The sequence below is a fragment of the Diceros bicornis genome, chromosome 17 (genome assembly GCF_020826845.1).
Source record: "Diceros bicornis minor isolate mBicDic1 chromosome 17, mDicBic1.mat.cur, whole genome shotgun sequence".
Classification (NCBI taxonomy): domain Eukaryota; kingdom Metazoa; phylum Chordata; class Mammalia; order Perissodactyla; family Rhinocerotidae; genus Diceros; species Diceros bicornis.
In genome coordinates, this window is record NC_080756.1 from 35,342,343 (window position 1) to 35,363,998 (window position 21,656).

Consider the following 21,656-nt stretch of genomic DNA (forward strand, 5'->3'; position numbering starts at 1 on the left):
GTCACAGCATGCCTCCGCTCTGGCTGCAAATGGGAAAAAGCCACGTAATTGACACAAGAAAAACAAACCCAAACTTAAAGATATCAGAGAGTTATAGGATCAATGAGGACTAGATGAATGTGAATTCCAGGCTTCAAGGATATGGGCAAGATCCTTCTGAAAATCCCTAGCCGTTTTCTTCCCTGAGGGCTTTTTCCAATTCTGTAGGAGACTGGCCTTGGCCCATGCAGAAGGACGCTGCTTGGGAAAAGAGAAACAAGCAGGGTTTGAGCTGCTACCCAGGGCTTGTGTGACAGACTGGAGCTGAAGAGCCCCCAAAATGACTGGTTTTAGTTCTGGGACTACTTATGGGAAGCTAGGGAGTCTGAATTAGGCTTCTACAAAGCAGAGCGAAATCTCTCATGATCTCACAGTGTTTAAGAGACCAATAAGAGACCAAGTCCCGCTAGAGGGAGAAAGTTTTGTTTCAAACCCACAACCAATCTCCCTCCCAAGACATCTGCCAGAGGTTACCAAGCTAAGCTCAAAACTGCTACAGGGCACAAGTGACTCAGACTTTCAGAGATGTGGAAGCAGACTCACCAAGTTCCCAAGCAAAAGCCTAGAAGGCTACGGCCTGAGGACAAGGGACGAATCAAAGGTAAATTAAACCTTATAAACACTGCAAGCCAGCCTGGTCCAGCTCAATCCTAATTGGATTAAAACGATAAGCCCCTGACCCTCTCTGCCTAAGAGAAGAAAGTGGAAATTCCTCCTGACAGGTGACAGCAGTTGGAGCTTCTGTGGGTCTTTTACACACAACGTCTGGCATGCAACCATTACTAGACATCTGAAGAGAAAAAAATGTAATTAATAACCAAGGGAAAACAACAATAGAAGCAGAACTTCAGATGATCCAGGTAGTAGAGCAAGCAGATAAGAACTTTAAAATAACTATGCTTTAATGTGTTAAAGAAAATAGAGAAAAAGATTAACAATATGGATTAAATGATGAAGAATTTCAACAAAGAGTTAGTATCTATAAAGAATGAACAATCAAATGACTATCTGGAATTGAAAAACACAATATCTGAAATTAATAAATCATTGAACGGGATTTAAAAGCAATCTGGATACAAAAGACAGGATCAGTGAATGCAAAACCAGAGCAATGGGAAACTACATTGTTATATTTATCAGATCTGTACTATGAGATTATAATTAAGAGATTCTGAAACCTTTTTTATATTACACTAATTAACTCCCTCTAAGGTTCCTGGTGATTCTATTTAACAAATCCCAACAAATCTAAAACTGGGAGGACAACTCTTATACGTCTGTTACAGACTAAATGCTTATGCCCCCCCACCCCCAAATTCATGTTGAAATGGAATCCCTAAAGTGATGACATTTGGAGATGGGGCCTTTGGGAGGCGATTTCGTCATGAGGGTAGAGCCCTCATGAATAAGATTAGTGCCCTTATGAAAGAGACTCCAGGGAACGCCCTTGCTCCTTCCATCACATGAGGACATAGCAAGAAGACTGTCATCTATGAATCAGGAAGTGTGCCTTCACTAGACACCAAGTCGGCTGGTGCCTTGATCTTGGATATCCCAGCCTCCAGAACTGTGAGAAATAAATTTCTGTTGTTTATAAACCATTCATTCTCCGGTATTCTATTATAGCAGCCCAAACGGACTAAAACAATGTTCTATACAAATAAAAATTAAAGATTTTGGGAAATTTAGTCTGGATTAATGATTCTTAAATTTATTTTCTAGTAGTTACTACCACTGTAAAAATGTATAATTTTCACTATCAAAAACCTAAAATTTTTCTACAACTTCTAACTTTAAAAAGCTACAGTGCTGAGGCTGGCCCAGTGGCCTAGTGGTTAAGTTCGGCACGCTCCACTTTGGTGGCCCAAGTTCACGGGTTCGGATCCTGGGCGTGGACCCAAACCACTCATCAAGCCATGCTGTGGTGGTGTCCCACATACAAAATAGAGGAAGATGGGCATAGATGTTAACTCAGGGCCACTCTTCCTCAAGCAAAAAGAGGAAGACTGGCAATAGGTGTTAGCTCAGGGCCAATCTTCCTCACACACACACACACACAACAAAGCTATGGTGCTAAGTTCAAAGAAAGAGAGACAATCAGATATCACGTACTTCCTGGTGGAAGAAGACAATACCAACTATGCAGCAGTACTTTAAAAAAATATATCAAATTAGAATTTGATTAGGCCTCTAGATCAAACTATCAATTTTTTTTTTTTGGTGAGGAAGATTGGCCCTGGGCTAACATCTTTGCCCATCTTCTTCTATTTTGTATGTGGGATGCCACCACAGCATGGCTTGATAAGCGGTGCATAGGTCTGTGCCTGGGATCCGAACCCAAGAACCCGGGGCTGCCAAAGCAGAGCGTGCGAACTTAACCACTACACCACTGGGCTGGGCCCCCCAACTTTCAACTTTTAAAATATACTACAGGGATACAATCAGCCAAATTCAAATGATGGGAAAGCCTACAGCATAAAAACTGGGAAAGCCTACAGCAAAAAAAACAAATGAGATTTCTTCAACAAATAAATTGCAAGAAAACAGCTCAATAGACAAAGCTCCCTTTTGGTTTGTGACTGCTATCGAGCATTCTTTAAAAAATATTTACTGAGAATCTACTATGTGCTGGGCAGTACTAGGAGATACTGGATGTCTCCAGGCACCCTAGCTAAAAATTAATGTTTTCATATCAAACTATTTTACAAAAAATGTACATCTGATTACTCATATTATACATCTGCTAAAATCCCCCTTCAGGCAACATAACAGAGTTGGCTAAAATAAAAACCAACTCACTACTCAAATGTGATAATACTGATTTGGAACAAAATTAATTCGATTTATAAGCCAATCACTTTATAGAAGCTATTAACTCTATTAAGTACAGTTTTGGTTTTGTGATTTAACAAAAAAGTCTATTAGAGAAAATTTCAAACATATACAACAATAAAGAGAATAGCACTATGAACTGTCTTGTACCCACCAGCCAGTTTCAACAACTAACTCATGGCCAATCTTGTTGCATACATGCCTTTACCCACTGCCTGCTTCCCATGTCCTCACTGAATTATTCTAAAGGAAATCCTAGACATTATGTCATTTCATCTGTAACACGTTACTATTTTTCTTTAAAAAACAAGGACTATTTTAAAAATCATAACCACAATAACATAAGTAATTTGGTAGTGTTTTGATTCACGAGAACCTAACCTAGGTCAGTTAGTTCGTTCATTCATTCATTCAATCAATTCAACCAGCAGTTCCTGGGTGTAGGTTATTGGCCCCTGATAGTTATGTTTCCCTGGTATCTTCTTGCCCACCTCGCCAGTTACTGGACAATGCCTGAATGAAGCAGAGACCTTCCTTTGGAGTTTGAATGCAGAAAGAGAATTCAATTTATTTTAGTTTAGTGTTTTGTTTCCCCTCCCTTTGCCTTCTCCCCTGCCACTGGGGAGACTAGTCCTATAAATTCTGCAACAGCCAAAGTCAGGCTTTCTGACATATAGACTGGAGGAGGAGAGGAAATCCGTCTGCAGCGAGAAAAGAATGAGGCAGCTGCCTAGAGTAACAGAGCCCAGAGACTAAAAGACAGCCCTTATATTGTCCTAGTTTCTGTTCCTTCTCATTCCTGAAAATTGTAGCATCCTTGCCTTTGTATCTTTTCTGCTTAAATGAGCTTCAGTGAGTTTCTATGACTCACAAGAAGAGGGTCTCAACTAACACAGGGCACTCAGGAGAGAGGCTTGAAGATAGAAAGAATTTAGAGTTGTCAGAATATAAATTGCCTGGAAGAATGTGCAGAATGAGGTAAAAAGAGGGAAAGGACAAAACCTGGGAAACTAATTAATTTAGACTAAAACATATAGCAGACACTTCTAGAAACATGACATATTCCAATTAGAAATTAGTTAAAATGGCTCAGTATTATTTGTAAACAAGCAGTATCTTTCCAAGATGTTATACTTAAAAATGACAATTGTGAAATAAGATTTTTACATTTATGTAACTTAAATTGGCCTTTTTGGAAGAGTTTCCTTTTTTAAAAAACATTATTCTTTAACTTTAATGTCTTTCAGCAAAATGTTCACTGTTATATTAAAGGCCTCTAAAAATAGAGGGTTAATACCAAAGGGATGATAATCCAGAACTGAATTTTGATACAATACCAGTAGGTTGTAGTTCTATACACATCTTCACAGAAAAGACAGAAATTACTGAAAAGTAAAAGGAAAAAATATCATCTATAATTCTACCACCTAAAGATAACCAATCAATTCTGGCGACACAGTACACGTCCTTCTAAATCCATTTTTTAAAGCACTGCCGTGATTAAATTTTATTTACAATTCTGTATCCCGACTTACAATTCACTGTCAAATTTTTAGCTTCTAAAATCACACCCAGGATTGAAGTTTTTTAAGGTTCTTTTTTTGAAGGGTAGTTGGAATGTACTAATTTTAAAGCATCAAAAACCGCGTATTCAAATTACTGGGGTGCAATTAAAAATACAATGTAAGCTCAAACTGACCATCACTTAGGCAAAGAGTCTGATAATTTGCAGACTTTTATTTTAATACTTAAACCATTAAACATTTATAATTTCACCATTTCATTTATAAGTGTGTATATAAAACACACACATAGATATACATAGATGTGGTCTCCCTTTTCTTCCCTGCCTACACTGAGAGAACCTGCTCTGACTTCAATCCTGGAGGAAACAACTTTCCATTCCACATGATCCTGTTCTCTCTTCCACAGCTGGCTCAATTATTCACTCACTCAATAAATATTTATTGCACAAATTCTGTGCCAGGCACTGTGCTGTCCTGGAATTGCCGGTCTAGCAGGAGACCTGGAGTTGAACAGGAGCCAGTCAGATGAACTGTGATCACAGTAGAGAAAATAGCATCCATAAAGGCCTGGAGGCAGGAAAGAGCCTAGTACATTCTGAATGTACATAATGTACTAGGACATAACTGAACGAAGGCCAAGGTGAGCAAAGTGGCATGCGATGAGTCTGAATAGCTATTAGAATACTCACTAGTCTAAGCACCATACGTATATTAATTCATTTCACTTTCACAACAACCCTATGAGGTAGTACTATTACCATGAGTTAGTACCATGTTTTACAAACCAGGAAATTGAGGCCCAGAGCAATTAAATAATTTGCACCAAATCATACTGCTTGTTAGTGGTAGAAAAACATGTTCCAAGGAACATGGAGACGTGGTAGAGAGAATATAAAAAGAACGAAAGAATAACTTAATTTGAACCTATCATCTTTTTTCCTCTTGTAAGCATAAATTCAATACAAAGAAAAACATATAATAGCTCCCTCATGCAATGGTCAGTGTATTCTGACGTAATAGAAGGCAAAGAAATATCTGTTCCACTAAACACACAAATTTGTCACTTTCTACCATCTTATTTACAACTCTCTTGGCCTAGGACATGAATCAGAGTAATATTCCACTTCTCATGGTTACAAGTAAGGCATTGTGCTATATGAGAGAAAACAGTTTAACCGTTAAAAAAAATCCAAGTTATTAAATAGGAAGAGGTAAATATCCATAATGGATAAAAAATTACTGCCAATTCTTTCAGTTACCAAAGCTAAATTTTTAACTGAATATGTCAAGGAATTCAATTCAACCCAAACTGGTTTTAAAAAGTTTGCTGACATGCCAGACATTGTCCCAGATGCTGGGAATATAAAGATGAATGAAATATGTAGTCCTTGCCCTCAGTGATCTCACAGTCTAATGGAGTTAGGCAGACACGTATATAAGCAATTACCATAAAAGTAATAAAAGGAATGCTAACTGGCAGAGGGAGGAGGGAAAAAGGATGGGCAGAGAACGTCTAAAAGAGATTACATTTGAGGAGTATTAAAGGATTCATACCAATCTGCAAGGCAGATCAATTCAAAAAAAGGATTATAAGCAAAGAGAACATCATATGCCGCTATGAAAAAACACATTATGTTCATCATATATAGGATATATAACCTACGTTTCCAGAGTAGCTGGTAAGGAGGTGGCAAACTGCTGTGAAGAGACATGCTAAGGAGTGTAGATTTTATCCTAGATAACGGGGAACCACTGAAGGATTTTATAAAGGCCTATGACACAACGGACTTGTTTTTTAGAACAATTACTTTAATAGCAATATGAAAGATGAATGAGATAGGAAAATCAATAAGGCTATTATAGTTATTCAGGTAAAAGACCCATACTAGGGTAGCAGCAGTAGGGATAAAGAGGAGAAAACAGTTTTAACAGATATTTAAAAGCTAAAACTGAAAAGACCTGGTAACTTACTAGATATCGAGAGAGAGGGAAAAAAACAGTGTCACTCTCAGGGTTCACGACTTCAGTCACTTGGGTGAAAAAAACATGAATTTTTCTTACTGGTCTTTATCTGGCAGGCTCTTGAGCATCAGAAGTAAAAGAAAGTCTTGCCTGAAGGCAAAGAGATATGTGAAGTGTCACCTTCAGTGTATCATCATCCCGCTCAAGAATCCAGAACAGCTGCCTAGTGCCTACCACGTCAAGCCAAAAAATCTACGTACGCATAATAAATTCCTCCATTTTCTTGCCCTTCTCATTCTAATTCCCATCCTGAACCCTTAAGTGCTGATACTGGATACATGTACAAAACCTGTCTTAAAAGAGATATACCAACCTTCTACTCAGTTTCTCTATTAATGACACTCAAAGATTGAGGAAATTATTCACAGTCAGAGCTCAGCATCAGAATCATCTACAGAGCCTTTAAAATGAAACAAGCCTAGGTCCCACCACGAGAAATTTTGATTCCATAGCGTCTAAGCATCTGCAGTAATTTAAAAAAAGCTTCACAGGTCAGTCTGATGCAACTCCCAGCTAAAAAGAGGTTATAGAGAGAGATACATTTTCAATTAGTCAATGGTTAAGTTTGAGAAGATAGCAAACTAGCAGCTAAAGTTCAGGTTTGATTTCATCTCTTTTATTTCAGAATGTTTTATAATGGAAGTCAAAACTAAATAGTATGATACCATGGGAAGACTATGAAACTTTGAAGTTGCAGTTCAGGTCTGAGTTCTTTGGCTAACAAACTCTGTGACCTTGGGCAATGTACATGATCTCTCCTCTAACTTCTCAATGTATATAATGAAGAGTTTGTAAGAGATAAATTTTTTGATTCCTGACCTTCGAAGTCAGCACTAATTTAAAATTGGTGGCCACACTAAATGCTTTGAGTTTAAAAAAAAAAAAAAAAAGACACTATTTTAAAGCACTTTTTAAAAACAGAAGAACTCCTACCCCACCTCTCACCCCTTTTTGTATTCATCCAAGGTGATCATTTGATATAGCACAAGGTAAAAAATAAAGTCAGAGAAAGAGACACAGTTGATTCTCAGAGCAACACTGCAGATCCACTTTTAAAACAAAGGCCTGATGTGCTATTTGTTGGGAATCAAGTAAAAGATGGAATGTAAGCACTCTTTACTGTCAGGGGTCCACCATGAATGCTGCTCTGACTCATCATGGGAGTTCAATTAATGTGTTTAATTAGTTGTTTTTCTTTAACGAACACCGTAATATCCGTTTATGCATAAGTTTATGCATAAATATACTTCACCTTAAAGAGACGCATCTTGCTAGGAATGGCCAATATTTTTCTAGAATATAGATTCTATTAAAATTGTCAAATATAAATTAGCATCATGAAACAAACTCATAGAAGCAAACACTGGAAGAGAACTTGCAAAGTAATGCAGGATTAGAACACTTTTTTGTTTAAATATTTGAAAAAAATATAATCAAATAAAAAAGAAACCTGACCTATACATAGCCTAAATCATACATCCATGACAATTAAGTATCTAAAACTGTTGCAAAGATATTTCTTAAAAATTGTACATAATTATTGATTGTTGATCTATTAATAACATTATTAATAGATCAACAATTTACCCCAGTAAGCTGATTATTGCTAACATCTAGTAAGTACGCTACATTCTATGTTATTGAAAAGGGAGTTTATGCCTTTGTCACCTTACTTTTGAAGTTGAAAACCTTCTATAATCATGTGCTGCATAACGACATTTCAGTCAATGACCAACTGCATATATGACGATGGTCCCAATAAGATTAGTACCATATAGCTTAGGTGTGTAGTAGGCTAAACCATCTAGGTTTGCATAAGTACATTCTATGATGTTTGCACAACAAAATCACCTAACAAAGCATTTCTCAGACTATATCCCTGTCGTTAAGCGACACATGACTGTACTTCAAAAGTCTATTTATGGATATCCAAAAGAATAGACAATGTTTCAATAGCTGTTATTAAACATTTAGTGTTCGTACCTAGCACTGACCTAAATACTCTGAAGAACGAAATACAAAAAAGTCAGATGCATGCTAATGAGGGCCTTACAATTAGTTAGAAAGATAAAACATACATGGAACAACAAAAACAGTCTACGGAACACGGACCAAGACAACTGTCTATAGTTAAGTGCCCTAGTAACCAATATAGGAAATAAAATAACAGTATAACTTGCTATTGATGCAAAGTAGGAATTAGAAAAAGAATAAGAGGCTCAAATATATCTGATAAGGGGTTAACACCCAAAATATATAAGGAACTCACACAACTCAAGAGCAAAAAAACAAACAACCTAATGAAAAAATGGGCAGGGGATCTGAACAGGTATTTTTCCAAAGAAGACATACAGATGGACACAGGTACCTGAAAAAGAGCTCAACATCACTAAATCATCAGGGAAATGCAAATCAAAACCACAATGAGGTATCACCTCACACCTGTCAGAATGGCTGTCATCAAAAAGACAAGAAATAAGTGTTGGACAGGATGTGGAGAAAAGGGAACTCTTGTGCAAACTGTTGGTGGGAATGTAAATTGGTGTAGTCAGTAACGAAAACAGTATGGAGTTTCCTCAAAAAATTAAAAATAAAACTACTATATGATCCAGCAATTCCACTTCTGCGTATTTATCCAAAGGAAATGAAAACACTAACAGGAAAAGGTACTTGCACCCCATGTTCACTGCAGCATTATTTACAATAACCAAGACATGGAAACAACCTATGTGTCCATCAATGGATGAATGAATAAAGAATAAATGGTATATATATATGCAATGGAATATTATTCAGCCATAAAAACAAGGAAATCCTACCAGTTCTCACAACATGGATAGACTTTGAGGGCATTATGCTAAGCAAAATAAGCCAGACAGAAAAAGACAAATACCATATTATCTCACTTATATGTGTAATCTAAAAAAACCAAAAAAACCCGGAACTCATAGAAACAGGGAACAGATTGGTGGTTGCCAGAGGCCAGGGGTGGGGGTTAGGCAAAATGGATGAAGATGGTCAAAAGGTACAAACTTCCAGTTATAAAATAAATAAGTCAGTGGATGTAATGTACAGCATGGTTACTACAGTCAATAATACTGTATTGTATATTTGAAAGTTGCTAAGAGAGTAGATCTTAAATTCTCATCACAAGAAAACCTTGAAGGATATAAGAAACAAATAAGCAGAGAAGAATAAAAAATTAAATAGTAAATTATATAACCCTTACAACACTTTCGTAATGTTTATCACTAATCCAACTTGCTTCTAACTAGTATTCCTCAATGGAAGAGATGATGTTTTTCCCCTTATGTGTTAACCTTCATATCCAACAACACGAAGCAAATAGGCAACCAGTAAACATTTGCCCATCAATCAATAAACAGTTCAATTTAATGAAAGCACACTAGGTATCTGCTATAAGGATGGTTTACTCTTTCATAAACACTAAAACAGTGAAAGTGGTGCCTTTTAAACAACTAGTAAAATGCTCTCTCAGCTTAATGTTGCCCTCTGGACACAAATCTACACTTCCTGGCTACATCAAACTTCTGCCTACTCTCTAAATCTACAAGGCCTAGAGACTCCTTCACCTACTTCTCTACTGCACAGTCCTACTCATCTTCCAAAAGCAGTCACCGCTTCTGTGAAGCTTCCAGGGAGAATTAATCCTTATCTGTACCTCTCACAGCACTATGTTCCTAGCTCCATTATCTAGTGAAACAGACTATGTGTTAATCATCAATTCCCTCTAGAAACAAAGGTACCTAAAGGCAGAGACTCATTCATTTTGATAGTCCTACCAATACGTATCACTGTGCTTGTATTCAAGAACAAAATCATTGTTGAATGCAAGAAAGAGTCAACAACATAGACATCGTTCAAGTGTTCTCTAATACAACCTGGAAATGTACGTGTCTGTGAGCACACATAATCACAATGAACTCGTAAACCAAACAGACTAAATGGTAATTATGGCTCTGCAAAAGGATTCTTCATTTTTATCAGAAGTAATTGCAATAAGGCCCCCTTTAAAAATGAACTCTTTTAGGGCCAGCCCCGTGGCTTAGTGGTTAAGTGCCCGCGCTCGGCTGCTGGCAGCCCAGGTTCAGATCCCGGGCACGCGCACTGACGCACCGCTTCTCCGGCCATGCTGAGGATGCGTCCCACTTACAGCAACTCCAAGGATGTGCAGCTATGACATACAACTATCTACTGGGGCTTGGGGTGTGGGGGGAAATGAACTCTTTTAGTGGGTGTAAAATTATCCAACTTAGAAGTTTTTATTTCATGACTTTTTAGAACCACTTAATTACAAAGCTAGGTATATTTTTGACTAGCAATAAGACTATCATGAAATCCAAATAAGACAGCCAAAACTTCAAATTTAAAAGAGCAACCATTAGTAATTAAATATCAAAATCAACCAAGAATTCTTAGAATTTGATTTCAGATCTCTGTTTTCTAGAGCAAGCGCTTTTTTCTTTCTCCCAGTGTCCGTGTTTTAGTCTATCTTTTGTGCAATTTACTTTGCAAAATGTGTCATTCAGTCATTTCTTAACAAAATCACTTGTGGAAGGTTTGAAGAATATCACACAACAAAGTTAAAATTTAGGAAGTTTTGTTATTATCAATTATGTCAGAATATGAGTAGGATACATGTCCTAATAATTCAAATACAACAGGGCACAGATCTGACTACCTGTATAAAGTTTCCGTCAAGTTAAATGAAAGCTGTATACAGAAATTGGGAAATAACTGATTGTGAAATTCTAAGATAAATCTCTCTTCATTTTAGTAGTATTAACAACAATATTAATAGCCACCATTTACCAAGAGCCCACTATCTGCCAGACATTGCACGTAAATTCTCCCTGATCCACCCAAAAACGCTTAGAAGAAAACTGAGCTTCAGAAGTTGAATGGCTGGCCAAGCCTACACAAGTAACAAGTAATGGGATTTGAATCTGTATGGTTCCAAAGGTTAAAACTTAATTCATTTCTATGCTAACAATGTGTAATACTGAAATATTAACCAAATTACAAGTTTCTTTGCTTCTTTGAACTGCTGAAGGATAAATGGTCTAATATCTATCTATCTCTTACCATGTTCCTAGCACTGCAACAATTCTTTGAAAGACTACTAAGCCTCTAAGCCTCAAGTCTATGCTTTGTGACATCTATGCTTTTTAAAGTCTACTTGGACACTTCTATAGCTGTTTTGAACAGCACACAACAATAACTTCCTTATACTGAAGTCTAGATGAACATGTTTTCAGAGACGTCTCAGTACTCTGTGCTACACAGAACTACCAACTACTTTTCTCTCAACACTACTGAGAGGTAACATTCACGGAAAGGCTAAAAATCTAAGAAGTTAAGGGAAGCTTAGCCCTTAGGTATTAAATGCTCTGAAGCTAGTCTGAAAAATAAAGGAATGGATTAAAAGGGGGTTCTCTAAATATTTGATTAAATACTAGGAGGCAACATCAATTTCAAGTATGAATTCCACGCTGGTGAAGGAAAAAAAAAATTTCAATTCAATAAAAATTTTGTTCCACCAGCTCTACAAAATTCCATGGCTCATCTGCATTCTCTTAAAGCATCTTCACTGATGGTACTTGTTTAGAAAGGATCAAGAACCAAGTTTAATATAGGAATTCTTTAACTATATCTGTTTAGGACAGTTTTATATGGCTACTTATTCTAGCATCAAAATAATTAGCATTAAAGACCAAAGGTTTCTTGCGTGAATCCAGAAGATAAACTCGTTTGGATTCTATGTCATGGAACCACAGAAAGAATCCAGTAAGTCAACTTTCACTGAATTTATTTATGCCTGTCATTTCCTTTGGGGCAAATGCATTTTACAGGCTGCTGGCAAAATAAGAGACTCAAAACTGGTTGGCTTTTATTGTTTGGTATTAACTCTTTAAGCAGCAGTCATAGAGCTGTAGCTAATTCAGCCATGTTGCTGGTTCAAAAGGGAACTTAATGACCTTAAGGCAAAGGCATTTATAAAATCAACCGACAGGAAGGAGTGATTAACTGCTATTATATTGTTCCTGAAGCCAGGAACTAGAAAATCTAGATGAATTATGATAATCAGAATACCTCAAAAGAAGAGAAGAGCTACCAGCTACTTTTTGTTTTTACTAACCTTATAACAAAGTTTTATTTTCTTTTATTTTCCACTAATCCTCTTGGCTGTAACTGTTTTTATTATTAATATCAATGAAATGCTGCGATCAGTTTAGAGAACTAAACTGCATATGTTCACAGAATTACAATATCTCAGGGATGGAAGAAGATTCTAAAGGCCATCTAATCCAACTACCTATACCCAAGAAGTATGCTGCTTTTACCACATTCCCACTAAAGAGCCAATGGATGGAACATTTTCTACCTACTAAAGTAGCTCACTCCATCCTTAGATGACTCTCAGAAAGTTTTTACTCAGTGAATTGAAGTCTGTCTCACTATTGCTTCTACCTCCTTATATCCCTAAAAGTCTTGAAAAACCAACCTAACCCCTCTTTCATATGAAATCCTTTGAACATCCAAAGAGAGGGACTCTTTCTCTTGCTATCTCTATTCCTTCAAATGTTCCTAATATGAAATGCTATTGAGTCCCATGTCTATGTTGGGCAAGCTACAAAAAATTTAATTTGTATGAATATCTAAAATTATTTTAATTTTTAAAAATAATATTTAAAATTCTGAGTTACCTAAACATATTAGTTAACCAACTTTAAATTAGATGAGTTGATCTCAAGCACAGCAACATCTTCCTTATAACTATATATTCTTATACTAAAACTCAGTAAATTCTGACACAAGACTATTTTTAATACTATTTAAATAATTAATTGCCCTTAATTGTACCTACTGTATACCAGTGAAATGTTCACATGAAAGGCTACATGTCAACTAAAAAATTTAATAAGCGTTTAAAATACCTCTCTACAAAGTTTTGGTGCTTTGTTCTGCAGTTTATTTGAATAATAGGATGAATTATAAATTCTCAAGTTATGCAGAGGATGATTACCCTTCCAAAACTTTGACAACTTTCAGCCAAAGTTAAACAAAAAAAGAGTAAAAAATTCTGAATTTTTCAACCAAAATCAGAAACTCTGAATTTTAAAGGCATTTTAGTCCTCTGATTTCTGTAAGGTCCTGAGATGGACTGTGTAATCTATTTCAAGATTCTCACTTTCAATGTGCGTAGAAACTATAACATTCACATACCTTTAGCTTATCTAGCGGTTCATTAAATACCCACTTGAGTACTTGCCACACAGTGTTTTGACAGGTTAACATCATCTAAATCACACTGACAAAATCATTCAACATTCACACACAATCACTTACCCAAGACTCATGGTACAAAACTGTTAGCAGATACACTGCATAATCATAATTCTGTCTCTTTAAAGGGCACCTTTAAAAGAGAGAGAAGGAGGAAGTCAAAATTCTAAAAATTCAGTACATAGAATAATCTGCAAAATATACAAATACTAAATACAAAAGATAACTTATATTTGGGTATTCCCTATCTGCTTTAGGAAAATTGTGTTCTTGGAATAAGAATATTCTATGTAGTTCATTATTTGAGGATATTAAAAACTGGTGTTATTTTTATTTAGAGTATCTCTTTGCTTTCATCACCAATGGAGACATTTGTATCTGATAATAGCATTATGCTATTTTAAATATGATTGTATCCAATCCAAGTGCCCTTCACGATCTCAGGGCTAAGAGTCTACTGGATGGTGTGAGCATATCTGCCAAGTTTATTTTAAATATGAGATAGACTGATGACAGATGCTAATCTAAATGTTCATCTTCATTTCCCCAGAGCCAATTCTTTTAAAAACGAGCTACACTATACAATGCTATACTGCTGCTGTTGTATTTAAAATGGAACTAATAACCTAGTAATAGGTAAAACTTCTACATAAATATGAGATGGCATGTTTAGCTTTTAGGTTAATAAAATACTACAGAAAAGGAAATTTCTTTAAATATAAAATAAAACTATCATATGACAAACGACTTTAACTGCACTCTGTTTATCATATACTTAGGTTTAATAGTCCTCTACTCTAAATAGTTGTTACCATAAAACAAATACACACTGACTTAGAGAAAGTACAACATCTCTTGTACTTAGAGAAAAAGAAAGCAACATTATCAGATACGTATAGAATTTCAAACAATTCTAAAGGTATTTTATGTTGCACAAACTAAAAACATGACATTATTTTACATTTTCTAAAGATAGCAAAAAGAATATTACCACTATATTTCAGATCTATTTTCCTCCATACAGTAATAATCTGAAATCATGGTTCCCAAGCTTCTTCCACCTCCGCACTGTTACTATCTTGTATGTGTGTCATGCTGCTTCTTCCACCACTAAGAAGCAGGATACAAAACCTCATTGATACTGACTCATCCAAAGGCATTCAATCTGGCATAGGGAAGGAAAGAAGATAGCTGCCCACCTGCTTTTCTTTTTTTGTGAGGAGATCAGCCCTGTGCTAACATCTGCCAATCCTCCTCTTTTTTTTGTTTTTGCTGAGGAAGACTGGCCCTGGGCTAACATCCGTGCTCATCTTCCTCCACTTTATATGGGATGCCACCACAGCATGGCTTGCCAAGTGGTGCGTCGGTGCGCGCCCAGGATCTGAACTGGCGAACCCTGGGCAGCCGTAGCGGAGCGCGTGCGCTTAACCACTTGCGCCGCCAGGCTGGCCCCTCCACTTGCTTTTCTTAAAGGCAGGTCTTTTATATTTTCACATAATTTAAAAACAACTGAAATATAATTCTAGAAATAAAATAACCATTTAGTAAAAACGTACCAATAACCTTTCCTTACCTCAAATGACCTAATTTATAAATTCATATATGATAAATTTAATACTGTTTTTACGACCTTCTATGCTAGCACTGAAATTCTGCTTATTTACAAAAGTGCCTTGGTAAATTAAATTTCCATATTTAATTTAATAATTTTAATTTTGAACTATAAGATTTTTATATACTTTGACTTTGTAAAAACCTATTTATGCATTAATCACTAGCAAATCATGCTTTGTTTTCTAACATCTTCCCTGAGTTTTACATCCATGGATATATTAAAATCAAGATTAAAAATAACAGTAATTTAACCCAGCTAGGCAAGCCTCTCCATGTACATACAGATCACAGCAATAGTGGGCTAGTGTCAGGATATTAAAAATACGAATTAGACAACTTCTCTGACCTAATAAGGTAATATAAGTTGATATGAAAGGCTACCCCTAATTTCAATGTCATCTCCTACAAAACGACTGCCACGGCACTGGAGGACAATAAAGCAACACACGTGACTGATCTGCTGCACTTTTCTTTCTTTACCTATCTGTTCTGATGGTAAGCACATCTGTGGTCTTGCAGTATCGCTCCCCTACAAGTTTAATAAGTTTCTTCTTTGCATGATCATCTAAATTCAAACTGGAAAGTTTAACCTTAAAAACACAAGAAAAAATTATTTGAAAAAAATTGTTTCACATGCTTTGTTTAATGAAAAAAACAGTAGCAATATCATTTGTATTAACATTAAACTGACCAAAAAGAAAGCTTTTCCAACTCCTTTCTGTACAGAGTTAGCAATTGGCATGCATTATGAAGCCTGATCTTACTCATGGAAAAAAAGGGAGGGGGAGAAAATTGTTTGGAGTTCTTTGACAGTTCTGGGCATTAGTACCTTTCCTGAAAGAACCAATGACATGTCTCTTAAATAAATGAAATTACGGTGCTTATGAGTAGCACTGATAAAATTAAACTCAATTAGCGTTAGTAAAGCTGAAATATAGGAATAAATGGATAAAACATAAGAGCTTTAGGAAATTTCTACCATGCAATTATGAGACCCATATTATTGCAACTTGTTTATGGGCATTTACCTTAAAAGCTATAGATCTCTCATGGAGGCTAGAATACAGCATCCACGAAAGATCAAAATATTTGAAATAATTCAGCTCAACATTTCTCAAAATGTTAATGCTAGTCCCACAGGCTGCTAAGAAAAAATATTTCTTTAAAAAGGCTATTTCTGTTGAATACATTCAAGAAAGGCTGAGTTAAATTGGGTTCTTTTTGGCAGGATTTCTTAGAGGAGGTAATATGCTACTGAGCATTCTGAAATTTCAAGATGCAGGGTTGTTATGTAATGATTCCCAAATTTATTTGACCTCAGATTCCACTTTTCAAGGGACAGTTCATGGAATTAATCTTCTTTAAAACATATTTTGGGAAATGCCAGACTAAATGAACACATTTTTTAACTTGCAGAGAATTATGGCATGGGCTGAAGGTATTATCTAGAGATGAATAGGCTTGACAAGGAAAAGAAGTTAGATACTAGAATACAGTTAAATAAGGTAAACCATAGATTATTTTTCCATGGAGCGTGTCAAGAAGAAGAAAGAGTCATAACTGCATGAAGATGAAAAAATTAGAGTTTGAAATCCCATCCATTTCTTCTCTCTAGCTTCAACAACTCTGCACTGCCCTCAAAATACCATCGCATAAGAGCTTATTTATTTTTCCAGTCTTCCCACTAGACTGCAAACCCTTGAGGGTAAGAATGATGTCTGTTTTGTTCTTGGCAATGGCTTCGCCCTTAAAAAGAATACAACATATATTTGCTGAATGAGTACATAAATTAAAAAGAAGGGGAAGATATATATTTTTTAAGCACTGTGAATTTTTTACTTGAACTAGAGAAAATAGAAAATAAATAATATATAAATGTTCTCTTAAAGAACATAAGGAATAAAAACATTGACTATGAAATATCAATCCAACAGAATGGTCGTATGTTGCACACAATGTGAATTACCACAGTCACCTGGAAAGAATATGTATCAACAACTACATTATCCGCTTGATGGATAAAATAAGCAATTTTATGATAACTCTGATTGTTAACAATATAAAGAATTACTTATAAGAAAATCATAAAATCACAGTACAGAGAAAAAAATAAATAGTTTTAACATTAGGATAGTGAGAATGTAGTGATTTTTCCTTTTAAAACTCCCTTCAATGAAATCCTGATGTTTAACAATAAATTTAAAAGTTACCATTGAAAAAATTTAAGTGTTCTAGCTTTTTATACAGTAGTCAAAAAAAATGGCAGTAATGCTGATCATTATTACAACTTGTTTAAAATCCATGTTCATATTAACATTTTAATGTTCAAAAATTACATGGAGTTTATGGCAGAAACTCCTAAATATTTCAGAAACAGCTGTGTGGTACACTCACGCCACCTGCTAGCACTCAAAGGCACTGCAAAATTGTAGTCTTTAACCTGGACTAACACTCTGACTCTGATGCTGAGTAGCATTCATTGTCATTCTTTCTCCAAAATTCAGAAGAATCCTTAGACTCTTCTTTTCTCAAGTTGCTGTATTTTAAAGCCTCAATATTGTTCTATTAACATTATCCCCAAAACAATGCTGACATTTCAAATCATAGGAGGTTGTGTTTCTATGTGTGTATCTTCAAATGCCCATATTGAAAAGAGATACATAAATTGAAAAATATCTAAATGTGTGAACTATTTTCTCTATTTACAAGTATACTGAAGTTAGTTAAAGAACTCTGGTATTACACGTAAGACAAGATTTGGGTTTGATTTCTAGATTTGCTACTTATCAGCTAAGTGACCTTAAACAAATCATTTGATCTTCCTGTCTGTTTCCTCATTCATAAAATAGAAAGGATTCACAGAATTTTTTTCAGGAATAAATGAGATTAAATAGAAGAAAGCACTTGTACGTTAGAGAGGCTGTGGAGAAAACAGAACTCTCATCCACTGCTGGTGGGAGTGCACACTGGTGCAGCTACTATGGAAAACAGTATGGAGATTCCTCAAAAATTTAAAAATAGAAATACCATATGATCCAGCTACTCTACTTCTATTTATCCAAAGAACATGAAATCACTAATTCAAAAAGATATACACATCCCTATGTTCACTGCAGCATTATTCACAATAGCTAAGATGTGGAAGCAACCTAAGTGCCCAGCAATGGATGAATGGATAAATAAGATGTGGTATATATATAATGGAATACTACTCAGCCATAAAAAAAACAAAATTGTGCCACCTGTGACAACATGGATGGACCTTGAGGGTATTATGCTAAGTGACATAAGTCAGACAGAAAAAGACAAATAGTCTATGATTTCACTCACATGTGTAAGATTAAAAAAACACCTAGATAAAGAGAAGAGATTAGTGGTTACCGGAGGAGAATGGGGTGGGGGGAGGGCGAAAGGGATAAAGGGGCACATATGCATGGTGACGGATAAAAACTAGACTACTGGTGACAAACATGATGCAGTCTATACACAAACTGAAACATAATAATGTACACCTGAAATTTACACTATAAGACAATATGACCTCAATAAAATAGAAGAAAGCACTTTTAAAGTAAAGCCTATAAAAATATTGTTTTTGATGTTTTGCTTTTATGACTATCAAGAAAAATATACCACTTTTCCTTCTCTAAATATAAAAATTTGAATATCTCTAAAATGTATTTTATAGTATGATTACTTTCACAATATTGCTTTAAATCACACCAAACTGCACATGCTCTAGTCCCACTGTTTTACCCACTTTTACACCCTTGACCTACATGACACTATTCAGGACACCACCACTGAGCTTTAACAATCAGTGGGTAGAGTGAACAGAGTCCAGAAGGGCAGACATGAGTCAGGCAGAAGGATAGAGAGAGAGAGAGAGATAAAGGTATCACACAGCAGCACAAGACAAAAAGGAGACAAGAGGGGATGATGGCACGATATAATAAGTGATATCTGGTGGCATACTTAAAATAAAGCAATGAGATTATTTTTATATGTAATAAAATAAGCAAACTTAGAAACAGTAGGGACTTTAAATGTCTATTCTGGTACTGAAGACAAAGGCCCACAGTAAGTAAGGCAAAATCTAGGTTTCCTGACTCTGAGTTCAGAGATTTTTTATTACATAACACAGAGCTCAACAATTGCTGGTTGTTGTTGTTATCATTACTAAAAACAGGTAACGTTTATTAAGTTCTTAAAAATGTATCAGGTATTAATACTCCATGGGCACTTTATATGAACCTGTAGAATGATGTCAGAAGAGTAGAATTTTAAGTTCTTTTTCTTTTTTCCTTTTGTTTATCTAGATTTTCTAAAATTTACACAGTAAACATGTATTGTCTTCTATGATTTTAAAATATTTTCAATCTCTCTAAATACATAAATATATAGTTAAGATATTTAAACTGTTCTATGGAATTAAAAAAAGGCTGAGAAGCTTCATAAATTTATTTCATAAAGATGGGCAAAACCCTGAAACCAAAATCTAGCAAAGAAAGAAAAATTACAAAACCAGGGCTGTATTACTGAAAAATTTCTAGAAATTAGAGTTTGTCTATTTGTTAGCATATAATGTAAAAATGGTTGCAGAGATTTCAACATATTTTTGGAGTATACTTGGAATGTTCTGATTTAAAATATAGACTACATGGAGTACAAAAACTAATTTTTTGAGGGTCTTGGAGGCACCTCAAAAAGGTGAGTAGCCGCCTCCAGGATAGCTGAATCAGAGTACATTAGTCAGAGCTCCCTGGAGAAATGGCTGATTCTAGGAGTGGAACAGGAAATTTATAAGATGAGCCTGAAGCATTTTGTGATGCCCAAAAATAAAGAAATATTTAAAAAACAAATGATAGGGCATGGCAAAGGAACAGAGGAGCCAAATGAAAGGGTTCCCAATGGCCAAAACCAGAACAATCTGAGCAATAAAATAAATAATGTATCATTGGATTATAACCCAAATAATAAAATAAATATCCTTGAGTCACACTGATATAAATAAATGATTGAACAAACAAGTAAACGGAGGAGAATGGACAAATCTCCCACATACAAGAATTCCAACTAATTTATGTGATATTTCTACTTGAAGAAGCTGGAGCATAACTCCCAACTCCCTTAAGCATGGGCTGTGCACAGAGACTTCCTTCTAAAGAGCACATATGGAAAGGAAGAGAAAAACAGTAATTTTACAGTGGAGAGAACTGGCAAACACTACCTCAGCCAGGTGATCAAGGCTGCAGCATCAGTGACAAGTCACATTAGGAGCCTATACCCCTGCTATGATGTGATGAGAATGGCGCTTTACTTCTGAGGTTTTCCTCCCAAAACATGTACCACCAGTCTAACCATGAGAGAAATTCAAACAAATCTAAATTGAAGGGTATTCTACAAAATACATAACTGGTACTTCTCAAAACTGTCAATGTCATCAAAAACAAGGAAATTCTGAGAAACCATCCGAGTTAAGAGGAGCCGAAGGAGACATGACAACTAAATGTAATGTGGGTACCCTGGATGGGATTCTGAACAGAAAAAGAATATTAGGCAAACACTAAAAAAATATGAATAAAGTATAGACTTTAATTAATAATGTATCAATACTGATTCATTAGTGGTAACAAATGTACCATAATAATAATCTAAGATATTAACAAACAAGAGAAATTGGGTGTGAAATATAGGGGAACTCTCTGTACTACCCTTGAAACTTTTCTGTAAATCTAAAACTATTCTAAAATAAAAAGTTTAATTAAAAAAAGGACATCGGGTAACTGCTTATGACTGCTGTGTGAAAAAGATATGCCCTGTGTATCAAGACTCCTTTAACAATGGGAACTAATGGTGGTTTCAAATACTAGCTTAGAAGTTACTAGGGCAGACACTTTGAACTGCAATGGCATGTGGCATGCTCCTGGTGAGAAACAGCAGGGATCTGATACTTCTCCAAAGCACATGAGATTAGGACAAATGATCCTAAATAAAAGACTAACAAAGCAAATCGATATAGAATTAAAAGAATGATACACCATAAACTGCTCAGGTTCAGAAATGGTTTAGTACTTGAAAATCTATTCATATAAGTCATTACTTCAATAATTTAAAGTAGATCATTTCAAAAATGCTAGTAAACTAGGACTAGGACACATTATTAACATAATAGGACTATTATCTCAAACTGAAATCCAATCTCATACCTAGAGTTGCTAAACACTAGAGGCACACCCATTAAAGTACAGAACAGCATAAGGGATTATATAAACAATATTCTGGAAATTTTACCTAATGCAAAAGAAAAAAGGA

At 35.5% G+C, this 21,656-nt stretch overlaps 1 protein-coding gene across 2 annotated transcripts in view; it reads right to left on the bottom strand.

Moving 5' to 3' along the window:
* MRPS35 (mitochondrial ribosomal protein S35) overlaps nucleotides 1–21,656 on the bottom strand; it is a 46,801-nt gene that overhangs the window by 5,106 nt on the left and 20,039 nt on the right. Inside the window, exons 6-7 of one of the 2 annotated variants that reach the window (XM_058558592.1) lie at nucleotides 15,822–15,931; nucleotides 13,791–13,860 (exon numbers count right to left, since the gene is read on the bottom strand). The exons of the other annotated variant lie outside the window; for it this stretch is intronic. Of the exons in view, the coding sequence (XP_058414575.1) occupies nucleotides 13,791–13,860; nucleotides 15,822–15,931 (180 nt within the window). The remainder of the gene's footprint in view (nucleotides 1–13,790; nucleotides 13,861–15,821; nucleotides 15,932–21,656) is intronic. 2 annotated transcript variants of the gene reach the window in all.